This window comes from Ovis aries, chromosome 14, assembly GCF_016772045.2.
Source record: "Ovis aries strain OAR_USU_Benz2616 breed Rambouillet chromosome 14, ARS-UI_Ramb_v3.0, whole genome shotgun sequence".
In the NCBI taxonomy this organism is placed as follows: Eukaryota; Metazoa; Chordata; class Mammalia; order Artiodactyla; family Bovidae; genus Ovis; species Ovis aries.
Genome location: NC_056067.1, coordinates 17,635,645 through 17,660,350, shown reverse-complemented (window position 1 = coordinate 17,660,350; position 24,706 = coordinate 17,635,645). Strand labels below are relative to the sequence as shown.

Genomic DNA, 24,706 nt, shown 5'->3' with positions numbered 1-24,706 from the left:
TTTCTGGTAATATTGCTGCTGCTGCTAAGTCGCTTCAGTCGTGTCTGACTCTGTGCGACCCCATAGACGGCAGTGCACCAGGCTCCCCTGTCCCTGGGATTCTCCAGGCAAGAACACTGGAGTGGGTTGCCATTTCCTTCTCCAATGCATGAAAGTGAAAAGTGAAAGTGAAGTCACTCAGTTGTGTCTGACTCTTAGTGACCCCCTGGACTGCAGCCTACCAGGCTCCTCCGTCCATGGGATTTTCCAGGCAAGAGTACTGGAGTAGGGTGCCAGTTTACGTGTGGCTTAAAAGGATTAAGACATGCAAAACATTTATGCCTAAAAATATAATTAAATAAAAAAGAGCCTGGCATATAGTAAGTGCTCAGTAAATACAGTTAATGATGATTTTCAAGTCTTTTTAGGACAGCAGTCACAATGCAGGGTAAGATGAGGGCCTGGTTACAGCGTAAGGAGGTGGAGGCCATTCAGGCTGAGGCAGCAAAGGTAGGGGCAGGGGGTAGGGGTGCCCAGGGAAGGGTCAGTGATGCTGAGAAGAGACCAGGGGATGACATGCCCCAGTAGAAATGCCTGGACATCAATTGCCTTGTTGTCACTTGGAAGTCAAATCACAGCTGCTCCAAGGGGGATCCTGTCATGCCAACTCAGCCACGTAGGGCTCCTCCACGTCACTGTGGTCTGGACCAGGTGGCCACCTCCCTTGCTGCTGTCTCTGTCTCTGTGCCTTCCCCAGGCCTGCTAAGCTGCTCTAATCTCCTCCCTCTCTAGGTGGGGCTGGGGAGGCCTCAGTGATCTAGGGCTGACAGCTAGGCAACAAAGCCCACAGTGGCAATTTTTCTGGAGGCTGAAACATGAAAATCCAGGGAAAATTGAAATTTTCTCTGCTGAGTCGCAGATTTGGATGAGTACAAAGGGTGAGTAGGGGCCTCAGAGTGGCTGTGTTGCTGGCCCTGGCACATCGATGGGGATCCTCGGGCTCTTCCCCTGCCGTGGGGCCCAGCCCACCTCTTCTCCCCTGCCCACTTTTGGCCAGGCACTGTGCTGGGCACACAGCTCCAGTGTTCTCAACAAGCTCATAGCCTGGAGGGGAGCAAGGGACACACCAAGCCCTGCAAGTCCTGCCCAAAATGTAGGCCAGAGCAGGGGCTCACAATGGATGCCTGAGACACTGTGAGGGATTCGCAGCCCAATTCTAGACAGTTCAGGCAATTTCTACTTTACTAAAAATTTTTTGGGGGCCATGCCATGCAGCATGCGGGATCTTAGTTCCCTGACCAGGGGTCAAACCTGCAACCCCTGCATCGGAAGTTTGGTGTCTTAACCGCTGGGCCATCAGGGAAGTCATCTTTATTGATTTAGACTGTGTCGGGTCTTAGCCAAGGTGCGTGGGATCTTTGTTGTGCTGTGTGAGGTCTTTTCTGTGGCGCGTGGGCTCAGTGGTTGCAGCGCACAGGCTTTATTGCTGTGCGGCATGTGGTGTCTTAGGGGCCCGACTGGGGATCAAACCCATGTCTCTTGCATTGCAAGACAGATTCTCAGCCACTGGGCCACCAGGGAAGTCCCAGTTCATGCAATTCTGATCAAGGTAATTATGTATGTCTTTTAGTGAACTTTACAAAACATCATACCCATGATTTCATCAAGATAATTATTTGGGATTAAACTCAGGTATGTAGCATTGTTAGTCCTGAGGAAGGTGAAAGGACAAAGCTGAGTAATATGATACAAGTAAGTAAATAAATAGGACAAAGGTCTGGAAGGTGATGTGAGCGTAGCCAATCCTCTGTAGACTTGGCCTCCGAACCTGGTGCCACAGCCTCAGGTACGCGTTGAGGATGGCTCTCCTGAACGCAGAACTTGAGGTCCAGGCGAGGCTTCGCTCATGGCTCAGATGATAAAGAATTTGCCAACCATGCAGGAGACCTGGGTTCAATCCCTGGGTTGGGAAGATCCCCTGGAGAAGGGAATGGCTACCCACTCCACTATTCTTGCCTGGAAAACCCCATGGACAGAGGAGCCTAGCAGTCTATTGTCCATGGGGTCACAGACTCAGACACAACTGAACGACTAAGTTCTTGGGGCTTCCCTGGTGGCTCAGATGGTAGACAGTCCGCCTGCAATGCGGGAGACCCAGGTTCGATCTCTGAGTCGGGCAGATCTCCTGGAGAAGGGAGTGGTTACCTACTCCAGTATTCTTGCCTGGAGAATTCTGTGGACAGAGGAGCCTGGCGGGCTACAGTCCATGGAATTGCAGAGGTGGACATGACTGAGCGACTGACATTTTCACTTTCTTTTCTGTGATGGGAAGGTAGGCGCTCCAGGAAGAAGGAATGAGGGGCAGGCAGGGTGAGGCAGGGAAGGGAAAGGCCAACACTGGGGAGGAGTGTCAAAGTCACGGCTGTGGACCTCCGGGCTCGATTCTGCCGGGAACTTCATGTTTGTGCAGGACGCCCCACAGGCTCCAGTCCTTCTGTGGTTGAGGATGACTTTGGGGGTGCGTTAGCTCCTGCCCACCCTTCTAAAGACAGGCAGAGCCTTGGAGGTGAGACCTCAGGCCCTGGGGCTCAGCACATCCATCGCAGCTGCGGCTAAACCGAGTTACGGGCTGTGATGTCCTCACCTGGAGCGCCTGCCATGGAGGCCCCTTCGGCTCCCCATCCCCAGGGTCCTCTTCTGTAAGGTGAGGCCATGCTGTGACTGTCTGGCAGAATTGCTGCGGCGCACGTCATGGGGCAGAGAGAGTGCATGTTTTGAGGGAGCAGCCATCCCCCCAGCTGTGGGAGGCTCCTCAGTTCTCCAGGTGCTGGGGGCACCCTCAAGCTGGGCCTCGGAGGGATTTGACTGAGCTGAAAAGCAGAGGATGCGGGCTTCAAGGTCAGACAGTGTGCCTGCCTTGTCCATGGAGATCTGACCCCCCAAGCCAGAGGAACACATCCCTCGTCAAGAGGTGTCTGAGCTGAAAATGAGGACACGACCTTGACGTTCTCCCAGGGTTCTTGGGTGAGCATCCAGCCTGGGCTCTAAGTGACGCTGCCTCCATGGTTGGGGGGGTTGCCCACTCAGTTTCATTCCCTGGCATCTGGTGATTCACACACACAGCATCTCAGAGTGATGAACAGCGCGGACTTCGAGGTCAGGTAACCCACATTCAAAGCCCAGCTTGGCCATTTCTAACCCATAAGATCTGGATGTGCTAATTAACCTCTGTAAGCCTCAGTTTTCTCATCTACAGAATGGGGACTGGCATTAACTGGTCAGATGGTTGTGAATATTAAATGGGACAACGTGTGGCAATGGAGCAAACACTCAGGAAATGTCTAGTGTGCAATAAATGTCATTTATTATCCATGTGTTGGAGGCACGTATAGAATATATATATAATATGAAATATACTTGTTAATCGTTTTTTTTCCGTGTCTGTAAACTCTGGGTTAGGGGCTTCAAGTTTGAGGTTAGGGGCTCCATGTGGTTTTCTCTGATACTGGGTTTTGTGAAAGTTGTAATATGAATCTGGTCATTTTGTTCACATTCTTTACCCTCATGGAGCACTTCCTCTGTCCACACCTCCAGTGAGAAAAGACTGGGTACAAGCTGCTTTCTATAGATGAGTTGAGGAGAGCCTAGGGGCCAAAGGTTTGCCTCAAGGTCACCCAGCTGCTTGGGGCTACAACCAGCCCCAGAACCGAGGTGCCGGTCAAGCCCGCGGGAGAGGCCTAGGGCTGGTTTAGTTGCATTCTGCCTGGACCCAGGCTGACCTGGGGGGAGGCAGCGGCTCCTGTGTGGATGAGCTCTGACTCTCCCCGGGGGGCCTCCTTCCTTCGGGGAGCCCCAAGACCTGCTCAACCTGGCTAAGGCCCCGCCCAGATGCCCTGCCTGTGACCTCCCCCAGCGCCTGCCCTGAGTGCTGTGAGCATAGAGCTGAGCCCTGTCTCTGGGGCCTAGGGGCGGGGCCTGAGGCGGGGAGGCTGCCGAATGGGGCAGCGTGGCAGTGGGCTCCTAGGACTGCTGTTGCCGAACCTCGGCTCCCAGGCCCTACCTGGAGCTCTCTCGTGTCTACTTCCGGGAGCAGCTGGGCGGGAAAATCATTTTGGGGGCAGAGCCCAGGAGTGACCATGCAGACTTCAGCCTGCTGTTTCTGAGTTTTCCAGCTTCCACGCTCACTTCTTTTTTTATTCGATGTGGAGCATTTTAAAAGTCTGTTGTTTCTGAGTGTTCCAGCTTCCACGCTCACTTCTTTTTTCTTTTTTTTCTTTGATGTAGAGCATTTTAAAAGTCTGTTGAATCTGTTACACCACAGCTTCTGGTTTATGTTTTGTGTTTTTGGCCATGAGCCATGTGGAATCTTAGCTTCCCAACCAGGGATCGACCTGGCACCCCCTGCATTGGAAGGTCACGTCTTGACCACTGGACCGCCAGGGAAGTCCCTCTAAGCCCACTTCTGCACTGGGCGTCCCAGGCTTTATTCTACTGAATCCCTCTGCCAAGACTTCTGCAGCCCTCGAGTATCGCTGGTGCTATGATTTACCTAGTAGTTTTAAGTCCTCTTTTCATACTTTAATTCATTTACTTAATTTTGCAAATGGAAAGTCAGTGTCATTTGCTGTAAGTAGGCAGTCAGTAATCTTAAAAGTAAATTGAAAACAGACCCAAAGAAAAGCCTACGTTCAAGTTATTCCTGCCAGAAGTTGTGGCATTCTAAAAACCCTGAGCCTTGGGGTCTGTTCTTTCTTTGTTGGAACGTTGGAGAGAAATTAAAGACACAGCACCAAGTGGAGGCCTTCTCCTCCGCCTGATGGTTGAAAAGGAACTGAAGGGGCACGGACTTTCTCACTTTGTGGCTCAGTGTTAGGCTGCCCCTGAAATCATCATAGGTTCTAACCGTGGTGCACAGCCCATGTTTGAGGGAACGCGGGTCAGCGGAGGGCCTCCTCCATCCTCGAAGCCCAGTTTGAGTGCCCCCACCTCCCAGCATCTCTAGATGAGGAAATGGCACCCCAGTCTAGTACTCTTGCCGGGATAATCCCATGGACAGAGGAGCCTGGTGGGCTACAGTCCTTGGGGTCGTAGAGACAGACACGACTGAGCACACACTCGCGTGCACGCCTCCCAGCATGGCTCCCCCTCCTGTTCACACGTCCCTGATTCTGCCCAGGAGTGAGCTGGCTGGCAGCCACTGGCTTCCCCCAGGCCAGAGCTCCCTAGAGCCCCGCAGATGAGCGGGAGCTGCTCCAGGCAGACACACCCACCCCCTCGCCTGGACGCATCAACCTACTGTCTCCTTAGGCCCAGATGAACCTCGAAATGAGTGCCTGACCATACCCATGAGGGAGACCACTACCCCCGCCCCCCCTGGGATATGCTAGGAGGTGAGGGAGCTGGGTGCTGAGTAACAGGTTGGTTTAGGTGGCCGATAGAGGGACATCTTTGGTGAGCACCATGACCTGAACAAGGGCTTGGAGGCTGGGCTGGGTGAGGCCTGCTCTCTGATGACAGGAGGTGGTTTTGATGGCTTTCTGGAGAAATAGGGAATCATTCTAGGCTCATTCTAGGCTCCTTCCACTAACTGCTGTGAAACTCAGGGCCCTTCCCCTCTCTGAGTCTCAGATGTCTGCTCTGGAAAATGAGGAAGATGATGGTGGGCACCATGTAGGATGGAGGTGGGCATTTAAGGAGGTAAAGCTTATGGGGAGCTTGGCGCTGTGCCTGGCACTCACGGAGGGCTCTGCAGTTGGTGGCTGCAGAGTGGGACTAGGCTGTGGGGAGTGGGAGGTGATACTAGCCTGAGGTTCAAAAACTGGCTCAGTGTGACTGTGTCTCAGACCTGAAAGGACACAGGAGACACAGGCTCCACAAAGCCTCAAAATAACAGTGATGTCAGATGCCACAATTCAGGGTGAAAAGTGGCCTCATGGAAGTATCTCCAGGGTCAGGGAGGGGCACTGATGGTGGCAGAGGGAGTCAGGGAAGGCTTCTTGGAGGCAGTGTCTTGGAGGAGCACCTGCTGAGTAAGCTGGGCATGCTGTGGTAGCAGTACAGGGCTTCTGAAGGTGTAGCTCTTTCCTCCCCACGATGCGGAAAGAACATCCTCTCCCTTTCAGAGCCTCCACTCCAGACGCCACACGCTCTCTTCACTAAAGTTGGCAGAGGAGATGCCCAAATACTTCTCAGGAGCTTCGAGGACTTGCAGACGATAGCTCCGACATCTGCAGCTAAAATGTAGGAACGGGAAGAATGCTATCCAAATAAACTTAATCCTAATCAAAGGATTATTTTCTTACAGAAAAGCCTCACCTATACTTAATAGTTTTAAATTGTTCCGGGTACCAATTAGACTTTTAATTTTGCTGTTCCCTCCGGCGGCTGGAGGATGTGTGTGGTTTGCGTTTAATCAGAGTTGATTTTTTTTTTTTTTTTTGCTGGTTCTGGGAGAGGGGAGGAGATGAGAAGACTGTTTCGGGGTTTCCTTCTGGTCCTACCGGGGCCTGGTCTAGGGGAGAGTTGCTGGGACCCTCGAGTTTGGGGCTGTCTGATGGGGCAGTGTGGACATCTCCAGGGAGCAAACCAGAGTCCCCTCGTGCCCGGTTAGAGGCAGCTGGGAGTTTCTGCCTTCACATTTCTGCCTGGAGTACACAACGCTGAGTTAAATGTATGGATTATCCAAAAATTTCTGCAGCAATAGGGTGAGTTATTATTGATTCACAGAGCACGACAAAACATCGCTGCATGAATTAGCAAACAGCTGTTTCTAATTTGAGTTTAGAACGGTACACAGAGGAACTTGTTTCTCTGTTCACTCCTTTCATTTATAATGAATTTTAATCACCGCTACAGGTGAGAAAAATGTAGAAACAAGCTTGTATCTTGTGGAAGAAACAAAGGAGAGACAGATGCTAACAGATTTCCAGTCTGTGATAAAAGGGATGTTTTGGTACACTTTACATGTAATTAGAGCGCAGCTGTTTCCAGTCCCAGGTCCACGAACACGGCCGAATGTGGGCTCTGCCGATCTCCAAAGGGAGTAAAGAAAAACAGTGATTCAACCCTGAAAGCATTTCGCTTTCTCTTGAGTTGAACAGAGAGCCCTTCGTTCCGGCCCTTGGCAGTGTTGTTCCGTAAAGGCTGACGAAGGTGACTTCAGAGGTGCTGTCTCTGCGTCTGTGATGGTGGGAGGCTGGTGGGCTGAGGGTGGGGTGTGCAGGGAGCCCCAGCCAGGGGGCTGATGGGAAAGCTCTCCAGAGCTCCTCTGCTAGCTGCAAGCGCCCCATCTTTGGGGAGCCCCTGGTGGGGGAATATCAGGCCCTCCTTTCCTGGCAGGAGTTGATGGTGACACTGCACATTAGCTAGTTTGATCATCGCCAGCTCTCGGGTGAGTTGATGAGCACTGGCTTTCCCCCCACCCCTGGTCTGTTTAATTTCTGCAATAAAACTCAAGCTCAATTGCATTTTCAATATCAGTGCTAAGTAAATTTATCTAAGGGATGGAGCAGCCAGGCAGGCTGTGTGTTCTGTGAGGTCAGAGGCTTCAAGGGGAAAGGCGGATGTCTCCTTTCTGCCCTGCGTGTCCAGAAGTCCTTTGGGGATGGCAGCCCTAGTGGGTGAAAGGGGCAAGGGTGTCCTGGGAGTCCGACCTCATTCCCCATCCCCTCCATCATGCGCCTGGAGACTCAGGTCCAAGTTCCAGCAAGGCTGCTGAAGCCCGAGCTTCTGTGTTTATATGACGAGAGGATTGGCTGGGTGCTCTTGAAGGCTCTCTGCTCTCTGATGTCCTAGGATTGTAAATGCAAGGACCCAATGGGCCTCTGTGCAGGCTGGGTGTCTTTTGCTTTGAAAACCACCTTCTGAGGTGGTAACTGCTGGTCCTTAACTTAGACCTTCCTGGTTGTTAATCAGAACTCAGGAAGATGGGACCTCTCACTGTCTTGTGCTATCCAAACCCTCATGGCCATTGCCTGTCTCTCTTGCCTGCCTCTCTCTCCCTTTCTCTGCTCTGTGACCTTATGTTGAGCTGGGAGGGAGCCAATAGCCAGTGACTATTTTTATTTTATAGAACATCTCTTATATATGGGTGCATGTGTACGTGCTAAGTCGCTTTAGTCGTGTCCACCTCTTTGTGACCTTATGGACTGTAGCCTGCCAGGCTCCCCTGTCCATGGGATTCTCCAAGCAAGAACATTGGAGTGGATTGCCATGCCCTCCTCCAGGGGATCTTCCCAACCCAGGGATGGAACCTCCATCTCTTATGTCTCCTGCATTGGCAGACAGGTTCTTTACCACTAGTGTTACCTGGGAAGCCCTTCTTTTATGTAATGTGTTACAAAAATTCATGTATTTCCTCTGTATAGTAACTCTATAACTGGGACTGCTATTGTTCCCATTTTACAGATGAGAAAACTGAGGCTGGTTTCTTCTGTGAAACTGAGATTTATTCACATGATGGAGCTGGGAATCTGAGGCTCTGAAGTCCAGCTGCTGGACTCAGCCACTAAGCAAACACAGGTGCCTTCAGGGCCAGGACACCTTGAGATGGGGAAGGGAGACCCGTGGGTCTGGACAGACAACAGAGGAAGCACGTCTGGTTCTAAGTGGGAGCCACATTGCTGATCCATCATGGATGCACCAGACCAGGTCCCGTGCCTCCAGGTCTTTGCCCCCTCCTTCTAGAAAACATGGGCCTGGTTTAAGACACTCAAGTTCTTGATTTCTAGCTGTTGGCATTTTTGCATAATAACTGATGACCAGGTGGCCCCCAGACTGTCTGGCAGGAGGACAGCCACGGTGGTCTTTGCCCCTCTGCTCAGGTGATCATTCCTCTCAGTCCAGCTGACTGAGGGTACATCCCAGCCTTTTCATTTGCCATCTGCTCTGTGACATCGGGATGTGATCTAACCTCTCTGTTCTATTTTCTCATCCTTGGAGCTGACCACACAACTTATAGTGTAAACGCAGATACTTTGTGAAAGAGGGATACAGGCTGGGTGGAAAGCTGGGTTCCCTCCGGGGTACCTGGGAGTGTGGCACCCTGCTTACTTGTAATATGGGAATAACCACCGCCACCACCACCTCAGCCATGAAAAGCTGCTCCAGTGTCAGAGGGATAATGGGTTTGAAAATGCTGTGTAAAATTTTAAATGCCAGACAGTTGATGGGATTTAGTTAATGAAAGTAGTACAAGTTACACTGGTGATCTTCTTGTCCTGTAGCCAGCATTTACTGAACACTCAGCAGCATATGCACATTTTTTTAAGGTAGACACTTAAAAAAATAAGGTAAATTAAAAACATTATGCATTTTTATTTGGCTGCGCTGGGTCTTAGCTGTGGCACACGTGGTCTTCAGTCTTAATTGCTGCATACAGAATCTGTGAGTTGTGGGAGCTTCAGTTGCGACATTCAGACTCTTGGTTGCTGCCTATGGGAGTTAGTTCTCTGAGCAGGAATCGAACCTGGGCTGCCTGCATTGGAGACGTGGAGTCTTAGCTGCTGCAACACCAGGGAAGTCCCAAGGTAGACAGTATTATTGCCTCCATCCTATGGATAAGGAAACAGGGGCTCAGAAAGGTGCAGTGATTTGTCTGTGATCACACAGCTAGTGGTGGCAATTCAGTCTACATGAGCCTGAACTCTCAAACCGTGGCTCTGCTGTCTCCCAATGGCTGATGTGTCCCTGATATTGACTGAGTCTCTTTAAAGTAACGCGGGTGGTTTTGACTCCCCAGAAGATTTATTAAGGGCCCGGATGGCAGTTATCTGTTGTCAGGTGGCATTTCAGCAGCTCCTAGAGACAGCTAGAAAAAGGCATGCAGAGCCATGGCTTTCAGTCTGTTGGGCGGCCTGCAGGCTTTCAAGGCTATGTGCCCAGTGTCCCTTAGAGGCAGGTCAGAGAATAGGACCCGACCCTTCACCCACCAGGGCCAGCTGGGGAAGCAGCCCCTAAGGGCAAGAATGCCTTCGTTCTCCTCAGTTTGGGGTTGCTGACCTCTGCATCCCAGCCTCCACCCCAGTGCTGTCTGCTGACCCCTGAAACCACCACCCTCCCGCCCCACCTGCTTATTTTTTATATCCAAACTGAAAGAATGATCCCCAATTTCCCTGTCTGTGGCCTCAGTGGGCATGATGATATCGTATCCACAAAGGCACTCTGCGCTCCCTGGAGCAGAGAAGGGTGACTATGAGTTGCTGTTATTTTTATTAAAAGCATAATTTTAATTCATGATTTCAGTTGGAGCCATGTCAGTTCCTGGTAACCTCTATGGGGCTTCTTAACCTACCTCTGAGCAGAGACCCTCCAGCTGCCTCATCCCTCTTCTTCCCAGGGTGGACTCCTGATTTCTAAGGGGTTGGACCTCCATCCTTTACACCACACCTTCAGATGTCCCTTTAGGAAAATCAAATACCTAGATGCAAGACTGACTGCTTACATGAAAGATTTTTTTTTTTTTTCCTCTTTCAAAGTGCTTCAAAGTAGCAAAGCATTGGTTGAGAGTTGAAACTTGGGATAGTAACTAATTGACAGAGAGGCTGGGCAGTCAAGAGCAGAGAAACCTAAGAATGGACCTTCTGTAAACCCTTAGAGGTCCAGGCATATAGAGCAGGCTCAACAAATATGTGCTGAGGGAAAGGCAGGGAGATATCCAGCAGAGAGCTAGGATACCGACTATCTGCCATTCCTTATTCCTGTACCCAGGGAAGCCATCACTAGTTGATCATAGACTCTTAGAGCTACAAAGGCTCTTAGAAGACCAATTCATCTGATTCATTCTCTCCGGAGTTGGGAAAAGGAAAGCACAAAGAGGGGATGTACTTGCCCATGGCTATCTAGTGCCAGAATCTGAACCTCGTTTAGCAGTGATCTCATGCACTTATGGTTTCACCCTGGGCTCATGGCCTCACCCTCTAGGCTCAGAGTTCTACACTCTGGCTTTGCCCTCTGTGTCATCTATTTTTTTTTTTTTTTAAATGAAAAGTAGCACATGTTTGCAGCCAAGCCATTTTATTAGCCTATTTCCTGCCTGTAGAATCTGGGGGTTCCACATCCTTCTTTCATCTCCTTTTTGGTCCAGGCTGGCAGTGTTTCTGCTGGTGTAAACTTTTCAGGAAACTTGGTGGTCTCCTGTGTATGTCATGGGGAATCTATTCCATTGGATAAGAGGTCCCTCTGTAGATTTCTTTTCCCCCTAGATAATCCCATCTCCACTTTCGGCTTCTGCTGTGATGGTTCCAGGGCAATGCCCTCAAATTTCCTAGATGCTCTCTGGTGAATCACATTCTTAATCTCTTCAAAGAGCCTTTTGTGTGACTGAGTGCTCCAACCTTTTGCTTTTTCTGAGATACAAGCAAACTGTATAGTCACACAGTCTTTTCTCTAGAGCATGCTTTGCTGATAGTGAATCTCTTAATTATAATGTCTTTTGCAGTCTGGTTCAGCTGAGAACTTCTATAACAGTCTTCTCTCAATCCATCTCTTTCCTCTCTACCATAAGAAGCAAGAAGAAACTGGCCATACCTCCAATAAGTTGTTTGGAAATCTTCTCAGCCAAATATCCATTTTTTACCCATTACAAGTCCTGCTTTTCACATAAGTGGGGGGTGTGATTCCATTAAACTTCCTGCCACTTTATAACAAGGATCCCTTTCTTCCAGTTTCCAATATCAAGTTCCTCATCTTCTAAGCCCTCACCATCAATCCCTTTAATGTTCCTGTTTCTCTTATCAGTCTGTTCATGATATGTATGTATTTTTTATGGTGACTTAGATTTTTTTCAAATGTACTCCTTACTTCCTTCTGAGTCTTCTCTGAGTCATTAATATCTGTATTTCTATGAATAATCTTTTAAAGGCAATATAGGCATTTTTTTTTTTAACCACACTCCTGAAAATTCTAGTCACTACCCACTGCCCAATTCCAAAGCCACTTCCACACTTTCCTGGTATTTGTAATAGCACCCCCACCCTGCTCCTGGTACCAATATCTGTTTTCATTTCCTACTGTTGCTGTAGCAAATTAGCACAGACTTAGTGGCTTAAAACAAGAACAGATTATTATCTTACAATTCTGTAGGTCAGAAGTCTGGCATGGATCTCCCTGGGCTAAAATTGGAGGGCTGTGTTCCTTTCTGAAGGCCCTGGAGAGAATCTGTTTTCATGCTTTTTCCATTTTTAGAGGCTGCCCACATTCCTTGGCTTGTGGCCCCCTTCTATCTTCAAAGCCAACAGTTGTATCACTCTGACCTCCTCTTTTGCCTCCCTCTTCTGCATTAAGGACCCTTGTCATTACATTGGGCCCTCCCAGATAATTCAGCATAATCTCTTTATCTGAAGGTCCTCTAATTAGTGATCTTAATTCTATCTACAACCTTAATGCATCTTTGTCATATAATGTAACATATTCATAGTTTCTGGGGGTTAGGACATCAACATTTCGTGGGGTGGGGGGAGCATTGTTCTGCTTACTACAATCTCACAGATGGGTTTTGCCCAGGCTGTTTAAGCATCCTGCTGTATCTGCCACCAAGTGAGGCAAGAGGCCAGCTACAAGGGACTTCCAGTGGCTACAGGGACCACTATAGGTGGTCCAGTGGCTAAGACTATGCTTCCAATGCTGGGGGCCCGGCTTCTACCCCTGGTGAGGGAACTAAATCCAACATAATGCACCTAAAGATCCCACATACTGCAACGAAGACCTGACTCAGCCAAATAAATATTTTTTTAGAAGAGGGCAGCCACATTCATTGGTGCTTGGCATCAGAGCCAGCTTCTGGTGATCCACTGCTGACTTTGCCTGCTTCGGGACACATCTTTGTGGCAGGTGGGCTTGTAAAGTGTGAGACCTCTTCGTGGCTCTCCTTGAGTTACAGTGCTTGGCACCGAGCAGCTTCTGCAGTGGGGCGGGCTCTGAACTGGGCCTGGAGATGCAGTGTAGTCTAATCGTGAGTGGCTTTGGGGTGGGGGTAGTGGTGCATTTGCTACTTGCTAACTCTGTGTGCTCAGAAAGTTTCTTTCCTTCCTGGAGCCTCAGTTTGCAAGTTATAAAGAAGGAGATGTAATAACAGTGCCTGTCTCATAGTGATGTTGTCAAAACTAAATGAGAAAATGCTGGCAGAGTGTCTGGTTTATACAAAATGCTCCAGAAGCAGTAACTACAGTGGTTTTTGTGAGTTTAGTCCTGGATCTGTCTGCTCCTGCCTTGTGGCCTCTGTCTCCCCATCTGTGAGGTAAGACGAGCGATGGCCCATTCACTTCCTCTTGCCGCCCCTCCCCCTTGCACTGATGTTGATTCTACATGTGTGCATGTAATTGAGTCAAGGAGTATTCTGGGATGGATGGCCAGCTTTGCCACCTGGTAAGAGGTAAGGAGCAGGGCAGGCACTCTTGTCCCAGGTCTCTCGCTGGACTCTATGTCCAGTGTTCTTTCCTCTGCCCCAGTACATCTCCCACAGGCGCCAATCCACCTACTGTGTGCAGCCTGGACTCTCCACGGGGCAGCGTCCAGGGCAGCCCCCGGTACAGTCCCCTGTGCTGGGGTCACTAGTGGACCTGGTGGAAACTTCACTTCTGGGGCTGCTCAGCTTTTTTCCCCCTCTGGAGCCTGGCGGTCATTTTTATTCACCTGAATGGAACTGCCCATTCCAGGAATGTCCTAGAAACCTGGAGCTGCCTGGGCATCAGCTGTTTTCACTTTCCCGCCCACGGCAGCAACCCCTTCAGTGCTCTTTTCAGAGCCATCTATTCCTCGTGCAGAGCTTCAGTGATGGATGGCTCCCCCCACCACCTTCCTAGCCTGTGCCCCTCGCTGCAGGAAGGGCCCCTTTCTGCAAACTCTCGTGGGCTAGCTACTCTCCCCCTGGCTTCCTGGACTTCTTCTGCAGCTCTGACCTTGATTCTCTGTGACAGGAAGAGCATGGAGCTGAGGGTCCCAGCCATCCTGGGTGGTGGCCACTTGACTCCACCTAGTCAAGGTGTGTGTGAGGCCATGTTCTCAAGGCTGCAGACTCAGCCCGCAGAATTGACCCAGTGTGGCCACGTGAGCTTGGGGTCTTCTTCCGCTGATATATCCTGAAGCCCAGTTAATGTTCTTTTTGCTACCTAATTGAGTTTTTATCGAAGTTTCTGCCCACTTTTATGCTTATTTTTGTTCTCTTCCTGCAGCCGACAGCAGAAGACCCATATAACCCATTTCCTATCAGCCCTTTTTGAGGATTAGTCATTTTTAAATGACTGCAATTTCCTTTTTGAAAGTGATTTTTATACTCATTTTTGTTCTATTTCTTTAGCTGTACTTACTCTAGGTGAAAAGGGGAAGCCGAGGATCTGATATTAGTCACTGGGTTTTCCTCTTGATCTTCTGCTGTGACCATACTCTCTCCCAAAAGATAGAAGCAGGGTAGCATGGTGGATCAAAGAGTCGGACACAACTGAGTGACTACACACACACAGCCTGGTGGGTGAAAGCACCGACTCAGAACCAACTAACTAGGTGTGAACCCTGGCTCTCCTGCCTGCAAGCTGTGTGGCTTTAGGTAAGTTACTCAGCCTCTCTGTGCCTCAGTTTTCTCACATGAACAGGGAAATAGTAATAGTGTTGCCTATCTCATTGGGCTATTGAGAGGACTGAATGAGTTAAAAGAATGCCCGGCACATAGCAGAATCTATCAAAGCATTCACTTGGAAATGAAAAGGTGGCTGGCACAGCTGGTCCTCCCTTGCATCTGCCTTTTCCCTGAGTTCTGAAACGTTCAAGTTGATGGAGATCTCGGGGTTGCCTTCACCCCGTTTCTGCACCCCTCCCCTTTCTGCAGTCTGCCCAAGGGTATGTGCTGCACTGGTTTCATTTGTGTGATGACGAACAGCACGAGGGGAGCATGGCTGCTGTAAGGAGCCCCCTTCTGCTGACCCCTCCCCTGCGCATCCATCTTGAGTGTGCTGGCCCTGGTCCTGTCTCCAGCCTGCTCCTAGAACAGTAAGCTAAGTGCCCCTCACACAAAATGTATCTGGAGGGATGGGACGGATGGCAGCAGCCAAGGTTAAATGTTGTGAGAGTAAAAGGCTTTGAACAGGGCAATCTGAGGTGGGTCTTTTATTTGTCAACATGCCCATTTCCCCTGATTGGGCCTTTTCAGTTTAAGGAGCCTTATTTCAATTCGGATGATTATAATCTCAGCAGTTGCTCAGTTTGTTGCTCCCAAAATAATGTGCTTTGCTGTAGTTTTGAGACTTATTTACACAAAAATAAAGCCAGCTGGGCAGCCCCGTGATGAACCTCAGGGGGCTATGGTGCTGGGGCAGGTTGACCCTCCTTCTCAAAGGATGGATGAAGGGGTGCAGGGGAGAGTAGACCCTGAGATCCTGGCCACACACCGCTGGGGCTTCTGGCTGTGTGACTGAAGGCAAGTTACTCACCTGTCTGAGTCTCAGCCTCCTCATCTCAAAAATGGGATGTTGCCGATGGGAGGATGAAAGGAGAGTATTAATTGCGGTAATAGAAGCACTTAGCACAGTGCTGGCACTCGGGACATGCTCGCTAAACGTAGCTGCTAATTTTATTAGCACTAGTGGTACTCATTAGTGCTAATTATGATTATTGGCCAAATAGCGCTTTTGTTTATCAGCTTTATTGAAGTATAATTTGCATACTGTAACACTCCCTTGTTTTAAGTGAGCAGTTCAGTGACGTTTAGTAAATTCACAGAGCTGTGCGGCCCTCACCGCAGTCCAGCTCGCAGGCATTTCCATGATCTCTGAAGGATGCCTCATGCCCATTTGCAGTCAGTCCCTGCTCCCTCCTCTGGCCTCAGGCAATCACTAATCTGCTTTCTGTCTCTGCAGATGGGCCTGGTCTGGACAGTTCATGTGAATGGAATGAGTGCTTCTTCACATTAAATTTTCTCATCCACCCCTCACAGCGCATCTCTGTTTCAGATGTGTGAGCTGACTGCAGAGTTTAGAGGAGCGCTCGTGGGGTGACGAGTGAACACAGGAGCAGGGTTCAAGTGCAGGTGTCTGCTGTCATCCTTGGGCAATGTGAATGAAAGGCGTGTGCAGGCTTGGTCTTTCGGGTCGGTGTCTTCCTTGCGCTCCTCACCCATGAACCGGCTGGCTTTGGAGCCTGGATCCTCCACTTGTCAGCCAGCTTTGACACCTCCTGGGCCTCGGGGGCCCCTCCCCACATTGCAGATGGTCGGGGCTCAAAGAGGAGTCAGACCGTGACTGCTTGGGACCTTGCCATGGGGCCCCCTCTCTCAGTCTCACCTACGCAGGTGTCTTGCACGACTGACCTGTGTCAAGGGCCCTGACAGTGGACAGGCCTGGCGCTGTTTTCCCCTGGGGGGCCCTCATGTGGCTGTGCCTCAGTTTCCTCGTCTGTCCAGTGGGAGGGGCCCTGGTCCCCACCACCTCTGTGCTGGAGACAGCCCTTAGTGATGCACACAGGAAAGGCTCCATGGCAGCTTGCAGGAGTCTGAACTGAGACATCAAAATAATAAAAAGCCAGTGGAGCCCGGCCAGGGGGCAGGGGCAAGTGGGTCCCCCAGCTGCCCTAGCTCTAGCTACCTCCTCCCTTGAGTCCCTTTGTCTGCACCCCGAGGAGCCAGCTGGCAAGAGCCAGGAATTACCAGGCAGGGGCTGGGACGCCTCCTGCCACATCTAATTCAAGGAGCCGGCAGTGCTGGGTCCTTCCCGTCCAAAGGCCCTGTAACATGAGGCCCCCAGGGGAGTGGATGCCCTCACTCTGGGAGGCACCCCACGCTGGGTTGAGTGACTGGGCTTCGGGGGCGGGGAAACTGCAGGGAGATTGGGACTCCAGGTCAGGAGCTTCGGAGAGCAACATCCTTCCAGGCAGAGGTCTGCCAGTCGTGCCAGCTGGGGTCAAGCACATCTTCACGGGGTCAGAGCCAAGGGCATGGGCGGGCACCAGGGTGGGAGTGGGGCCTAGGAGCAGGCTCAGAGCCAGCTCTGAGGGGCCCTGGAAGACCCTCCAGCAGGCCTTGTTGTCTTCTCAAGTCTTGGGATTGGCAGTTGTGAGAGACTGGGGCTGCAGGACCCCCAGTCTGAGCCACGCGCCTCCCTGATGGTGTGTGTTTGTGTCTGCAGGTGAGTGTGTGTGTATGTTCAAGCCTATGCGTGTACGTGGATGTGATAATGTAGGAATGGACGTGTGTGCATATGAAAGAGTACGTGAGTGTATGATTGTGTGTTTGTGATGGTGTGGATGACTGTGTTAGTGTGTTGGAGTTCACATGTGAGTTGCAGGAGTGCTGTATGAGTTGTATGTGTGCGTGAGTGTGTTTATGTGTGTAGGCGTGTGAGTGGTGCTTGCCCAGCCTGGGAGTGAGGTCCCCTGCCTTCCCTTCTAGAGGATCTGGGCTGCCTCTAGCCAAGAATTTCTGGGTTACATCTGTGAGGGCTTTTCTGAAGACTCAACCAGGCTGGCTGGGGGCTGGAGAGGCGGGACAGTAGTCTATTTCCTCGGGGTTAGAAGAGCAAGGTCAGTGCAGCCGAATCTGAGCTTTCGTTTGTCTCTCTCCTGTCCGTAGCAGCCTGTGGTCCCTTTCATTCATTATTAAGTCTTGAATCCACCCAACACGAAACCTGAGCCATGGAACTCACTCCCTGCTCAGGCTGCTTCGGTTCCACCCCTGCTGCTTCTCAGCAAACTTCACTGGTTTAAGTTGCTGGGTCCAGTGTGCCTTTGTGTTTTCCAGAAACGGCCAACCCCTAGTTGGTTTCGTTTTCCTCTGAGGCTGGCCTGGCCAGCCAAGGCAGGGGCTAGGGGGGCTTGGGGAGGTGGGGGTGGCCCCTGTCCCTGAGGAGGGTGGGCCACGCCGGTTGTTTGTGCAAAGCCCCACCCACGACCTGCCCCCACCCTCAACCCCCACCCCGCCCCCACCCCCAACGCCACAGTGGATTTAAGGGACCATGAGGCTCTGAGCTCTGAGGCCATCTGGGTCCTGGCCCCACCTCTGATCACTGTCCCTTCAGGCTATCTCCTGGGGTTCTGAGTGGACGTGGGGAAAATCCAGGGGCGGAGGGGAACAAAGAAGACCACCACCCTTGGGATGGTTTGAGCTGGGAGCCCCTCGGATCCTTCCCAAGTCCCCTACCCCTGCTTGTGCCCTTGGGCCTGAGGTCCTTGCGCCTCTTATGTCCGTGTGCACCTGAAGCAGTAGTCCCATCTCTATCAGCCCTCCTTCCCCATGGAATGTAGCAGGGCTGAATTCACTAAAAATGCATTTTACTTTCTTGTGAAGTCTTGCCCACACCCATTGCACCCAGTGGGGTTTCCCACCCAAGCTACAGGCTACAGGGGGGAGTCAAGCCCCATGCCTGGATCAGGTGATGGGACTTATCTCCTTTTGGCCTGATGGTCTGTGAGGTCGGGTCTGGTGACTTTTTTCCCAGCCCCCTGCCCACCCTCCCCATCAGGGAAGTGGCTGAGACCGCAGCTCCTGTTGCGGGGTGGGTACCACATCCAGCGAGGCCCAGGCAGGTGTTGTCGAGGGGAAAGGCACCTCCCCTCCGAACCCTGCCGCCCCTCTGCCACCCCCTCGGCAGATTGGAAGGCCCACATGTCCACACGCTTCCGGCCCCCCCCCCCCCCCACTCCCTCCTCCCACTCCCCCGTAGCAGTTGGCCAGCTGCACAGCCTCAGCCCACGAGCTGTCGAAAAGCTGGCTCCGTCCTTGTTTCTCGCGGCCCTGGGAATTGCCTCTAATCTCCTTTCTGCCTTCCACCCCCACCCCCCCCGTAGATGGTGACGACGACCCACAACTCTCCTGGGTGGCCTCGTCTCCCTCCAGCAAGGATGTTGCGTCACCCACGCAGATGATCGGAGATGGGTGTGACCTGGGCCTGGGTGAGGAGGAAGGGGGCACGGGCCTGCCGTACCCTTGCCAGTTCTGCGACAAGTCCTTCATCCGCCTGAGCTACTTGAAGAGGCACGAACAGATCCACAGCGACAAGCTGCCGTTCAAGTGCACCTACTGCAGCCGCCTCTTCAAGCACAAGAGGAGCCGCGACCGGCACATCAAGCTGCACACGGGCGACAAGAAGTACCACTGTCACGAGTGCGAGGCGGCCTTCTCCCGCAGCGACCACCTCAAGATCCACCTGAAGACCCACAGCTCCAGCAAGCCCTTCAAGTGCACCGTCTGCAAGCGCGGCTTCTCCTCCACCAGCTCGCTGCAGAGCCACATGCAGGCCCACAAGAAGAACAAGGAGCACCTGGCCAAGTCGGAGAAGGAGGCCAAGAAGGACGACTTCATGTGCGACTACTGCGAGGACACCTTCAGCCAGACCGAGGAGCTGGAGAAGCACGTGCTCACCCGCCACCCCCAGCTCTCCGAGAAGGCCGACCTGCAGTGCATCCACTGCCCCGAGGTCTTTGTCGACGAGAACACGCTGCTCGCCCACATCCACCAAGCCCACGCCAATCAGAAACACAAGTGCCCCATGTGCCCCGAGCAGTTCTCCTCCGTGGAGGGTGTCTACTGCCACCTGGACAGCCACCGGCAGCCCGATTCCAGCAACCACAGCGTCAGCCCCGACCCTGTGCTGGGCAGCGTGGCCTCTATGAGCAGCGCCACACCGGACTCCAGCGCCTCCGTGGAGCGAGGCTCCACCCCGGACTCCACCTTGAAGCCGCTGCGGGGCCAGAAGAAGATGCGGGATGACGGGCAGGGCTGGTCCAAGGTGGTGTACAGCTGCCCCTACTGCTCCAAGCGGGACTTCAACAGCCTGGCGGTGCTGGAGATCCACCTGAAGACCATCCACGCGGATAAGCCGCAGCAGAGCCACACGTGTCAGATCTGCCTGGACTCCATGCCCACCCTCTACAACCTCAACGAGCACGTCCGCAAGCTGCACAAGAACCACGCGTACCCCGTAATGCAGTTCGGCAGCATCTCCGCCTTCCACTGCAACTACTGCCCCGAGATGTTTGCCGACATCAACAGCCTGCAGGAGCACATCCGGGTCTCCCACTGCGGCCCCAATGCCAACCCGCCCGACGGCAACAACGCCTTCTTCTGCAACCAGTGCTCCATGGGCTTCCTGACCGAGTCCTCCCTCACGGAGCACATCCAGCAGGCCCACTGCAGCGTGGGCAGCGCCAAGCTGGAGTCCCCGGTCGTGCAGCCCACGCAGTCCTTCATGGAGGTCTACTCCTGCCCCTACTGCACCAACTCGCCCATCTTCGGCTCCATCCTGAAGCTCACCAAGCACATCAAGGAGAACCACAAGAACATCCCGCTGGCCCACAGTAAGAAGTCCAAGGCGGAACAGAGCCCGGTCTCGTCGGATGTGGAGGTGTCTTCCCCGAAGCGGCAGCGGCTCTCGGCGAGCGCCAACTCCATCTCCAACGGCGAGTACCCGTGCAACCAGTGCGACCTCAAGTTCTCCAACTTCGAGAGCTTCCAGACCCACCTGAAGCTGCACCTGGAGCTGCTGCTGCGGAAGCAGGCGTGCCCCCAGTGCAAGGAGGACTTCGACTCGCAGGAGTCCCTGCTGCAGCACCTGACCGTGCACTACATGACCACGTCCACCCACTACGTGTGCGAGAGCTGCGACAAGCAGTTCTCCTCGGTGGACGACCTGCAGAAGCACCTGCTGGACATGCACACCTTCGTGCTCTACCACTGCACGCTGTGTCAGGAGGTCTTCGACTCCAAGGTGTCCATCCAGGTGCATCTGGCGGTGAAGCACAGCAACGAGAAGAAGATGTTCCGCTGCACGGCCTGCAACTGGGACTTCCGCAAGGAGGCCGACCTGCAGGTGCACGTCAAGCACAGCCACCTGGGCAACCCGGCCAGGGCCCACAAGTGCATCTTCTGCGGGGAGACCTTCAGCACCGAGGTGGAGCTGCAGTGCCACATCACCACGCACAGCAAGAAGTACAACTGCAAGTTCTGCAGCAAGGCCTTCCACGCCATCATCCTGCTGGAGAAGCACCTGCGGGAGAAGCACTGCGTGTTCGACGCGGCGGCCGAGAACGGCACCGCCAATGGGGTGCCCCCGGCCGCCGCCAAGAAGGCCGAGCCGGCCGACCTGCCGGGCGTGCTGCTGAAGAACCCCGAGGCGCCCAACAGCCACGAGGCGAGTGAGGACGACGTGGACGCGTCGGAGCCCATGTACGGCTGCGACATCTGCGGGGCGGCCTACACCATGGAGGTGCTGCTGCAGAACCACCGGCTGCGGGACCACAACATCCGGCCGGGCGAGGACGACGGCTCGCGGAAGAAGGCCGAGTTCATCAAGGGCAGCCACAAGTGCAACGTGTGCTCGCGGACTTTCTTCTCGGAGAACGGGCTCCGGGAGCACCTGCAGACTCACCGGGGCCCCGCCAAGCACTACATGTGCCCCATCTGCGGCGAGCGCTTCCCCTCGCTGCTGACGCTCACCGAGCACAAGGTGACCCACAGCAAGAGCCTGGACACGGGCACCTGCCGCATCTGCAAGATGCCCCTGCAGAGCGAGGAGGAGTTCATCGAGCACTGCCAGATGCACCCCGACCTGCGCAACTCCCTCACGGGCTTCCGCTGCGTGGTCTGCATGCAGACGGTCACCTCCACGCTCGAGCTCAAGATCCACGGCACCTTCCACATGCAGAAGCTGGCGGGCAGCTCGGCCGCGTCCTCCCCCAACGGCCAGGGGCTGCAGAAGCTCTACAAGTGTGCCCTGTGCCTCAAAGAGTTCCGCAGCAAGCAGGACCTGGTGAAGCTCGACGTCAACGGGCTCCCTTACGGCCTCTGCGCTGGCTGCATGGCCCGCAGCTCCAACGGACAGGTGGGCGGCCTGGCCCCGCCCGAGCCTGCCGACCGGCCCTGCGCCGGCCTCCGCTGCCCCGAATGCAGCGTCAAGTTTGAGAGCGCGGAGGACCTGGAGAGCCACATGCAGGTGGACCACCGTGACCTCACCCCGGAGACCAGTGGGCCCCGGAAAGGCGCCCAGACATCGCCAGTGCCCCGGGTAAGTACAGCCCGGCCCAGCCTGCCCCACCCCCGCTCCCTGGGGCTCCGCGCATGCCCACTAGAGGCCGCTTGCCGTGCTTTGCGTTTCCTTTCTAGTTGCTGACCCGAGAAGCAGGGGCCTCGTGCAGCGGTTAAGCAGATCTGACGATCGCAGTGAATTCCGAGTCCAGGTCCCGGTGCGTGCCATCTCCCTTCCAGAGGGACATGGCGTGTATCACCCTGGGTCTCATTTGCCAAGTGCTCTTCTGTAAAATGGGAGTAATAATTGTCTCAATGTCACAGAACTGTTGTGAGGGACCCGTGGCGCAGTGTAGGTGAAGGGTAGATACAGTGAGTTCTGTCCATGCTGGAGGTCGGGTCATCTCGGTCATTGATTGGGGTGGACTTACTTGTGTGCTTACTGGGTCTTCTTGGGCAAGTCACTCTGGGCTTAAGATTTAGGAATCCTTTGACAATTTGTAAAGGTAACATACGCATAAAGGACTTAGAACTTGGCACTTAGGGCCCCATCATGCTAGCAGTAATCATCAGTTGGTACTGTTATCATCAACACTATCATTAGAGCTGGTACATGGAAGCCCGTGGGATGTTTCCAGTTACTGCCTGATCAATCGCATTTGTCCTGAGCACCTTTTATTTTGGGGATGTCTGGCAGCCAAGCAGAGCCAGAAACAGACCCTGCACTGGGGCTTCTAGACCCAGGGGAGCTACACACCTATAACCGTGGGTTTCAGCAAGGCAGGGGAAGTCTGAGGGACTAGAGGGTCCATGTGGGCCCTGGGAATGGTGACCGTGGGGCACCTGCTGGAGACTGTGGCCCCTGGTGTCAGACAGAGCAGGCCCAGGGGCTCCCATCAAGTCTGTGTTATCTGTTTCCAGGCCGAGGAGGTGCCGGGCCGATCTCGGGGGCATCTGTCCCTCCAGGACCACTGCTGGTGCCGCCGGCAGGGAGGCAGGCTTTGGGAGAGGGCCACCCGCCACGGGTGCCCCTGCAAGACAGGGATGTTTGTGAAGGTGTTCACTGCAGGATCAGACGGGGGCCTGGGACTCTGGGATTTTGCTGGGGGTGGGAGTAGTGGGGAGAGAGTGAGAGAGAAGGAGGGCTGTAGAGGCTGAAGGGAGAATCCGCAGTGGGGCCCTTAAAGGGTCTCCTGCCCAGCTTCCCTGCCCAGCGAGCTGCAGCGTCTGACCAAGATCACCCAGCTGCAGAGAAAAAAGTCTGAATGAGAACAGAACCATGCTTTCACCTGGGGCCTGAGGCCTCTCAAATTCCTGCCTGGAGCAGAGAGCCCCTTTCAGAGTGGATTGATTGATTGAATTTGTCCTGAGCACCCATTATTTCTGGGGTGCCTGGCATCCAAGGAGAGTCAGAGGTGGACCACTTTCTCAAGGCCTTTTGACTGAGCAAGGCCACTAGGTAAGCATCCACTGGGTCACCCTTCAGGGGTCCTAAGCACAGTGCAGTCATAGCTGCCCAGCTCTGTCCCCCCAAGCCTCAGCTTTCTGGCTGGCCAGGTAGGTGGACTGGGAAGAGTTTCAGCCCTGGAGACAGAGGGCCTGCCTACCCATCTGTGGTTTGGCCTCTTTGGGCCTCTGTCTCACCTGTAAGCCAGTGCATGCTAAGTTGCCTCAGTCGTGTACGACTTGTGATCCTATGGACCGTAGGCCACCAGGTTCCTCTTGTCTATGGGATTCTCCAGGCAAGAATACTGGAGTGGGTTGCCATACCCTCCCCCGGGGAATCTTCCTGAGCCAGGGATCAAGCCCGGGTCTCTTATGCCTCCTGCGTTGGCAGAAGTGTTCTTTACCACTAGCGCCACCTGGGTAAAGCCAGAGGGCAATAGTAATAACAGTAGAGTGCTCTTGCCTGGAAAATCCCATGGGCGGAGGGGCCTGGTAGGCTGCAGTCTATGGGGTCGCCAAGAGTCGGACATGACTGAGCGACTTCACTTTCACTTTTCACTTTCATGCATTGGAGAAGGAAATGGCAACCCACTCCAGTGTTCTTGCCTGGAGAATCCCAGGGACGGGGGAGCCTGGTGGGCTTCTGTCTATGGGGTCGCACAGAGTCGGACACGACTGAAGCGACTTAGCAGCGGTAGCAGTGGTAGTCTCCGTAGTGTCTGTCTCCAAAGCCAGCATCATCTGGGAGGGACCTGGGGGCTGTTCTGTTTCTTAACCAGCATCTGCTCCTGCTGCTGCTGCTAAGTCACGTCAGTCGTGTCCGACTCTGTGTGACCCCATAGATGGCAGCCCACCAGGCTCCCCCGTCCCTGGGATTCTCCAGGCAAGAACACTGGAGTGGGTCTGCTCTGGCTAGCCAGTGCCTATTCCTCCTCAGTGTCAAATACTGTGACCGTCTCCTGTGCTGACCTTCGTGTTTTGCCCTGGGATTAAATGAGTCAAGACATGCTGGGCATGTAATAGCCATCACTTGTGATTTTCTTGTTTGTAATCACAGCTCACACTGATTGAGGAATAAGGATGTGCCAGGCACTTTCTATCTATTTATTCCTTATAATACTCACTCTCCAGATGAGAAAAAGGAGGCAAGGAACCGTTAGGTAGTTTGCTGGGAGCCCCTCGATTTCAAGAGGCAGAGATGGGGGTTGATCCCGGGGAGAGTGTGGCACCCCAGCCTGAACTCTTGACAGCCCTCCAGCCAGCACCTCTGGAGCCCATCCTGGTTGCAAGGTTGGGGTTTGGGGTGGTCAGCCCGGTGCACAGGTGGCGGGACAGTGTGGC

The 24,706-nt window shown here is 53.4% G+C and overlaps 1 protein-coding gene across 3 annotated transcripts in view; it reads left to right on the top strand.

Moving 5' to 3' along the window:
• ZNF423 (zinc finger protein 423) overlaps positions 1-24,706 on the top strand; it is a 342,900-nt gene that overhangs the window by 178,239 nt on the left and 139,955 nt on the right. For all 3 annotated transcript variants that reach the window (XM_027977817.3, XM_042231583.2, XM_015100428.4), the window contains one exon: positions 18,745-21,959. In XM_027977817.3, the coding sequence (XP_027833618.2) occupies positions 18,745-21,959 (3,215 nt within the window). The remainder of the gene's footprint in view (positions 1-18,744; positions 21,960-24,706) is intronic.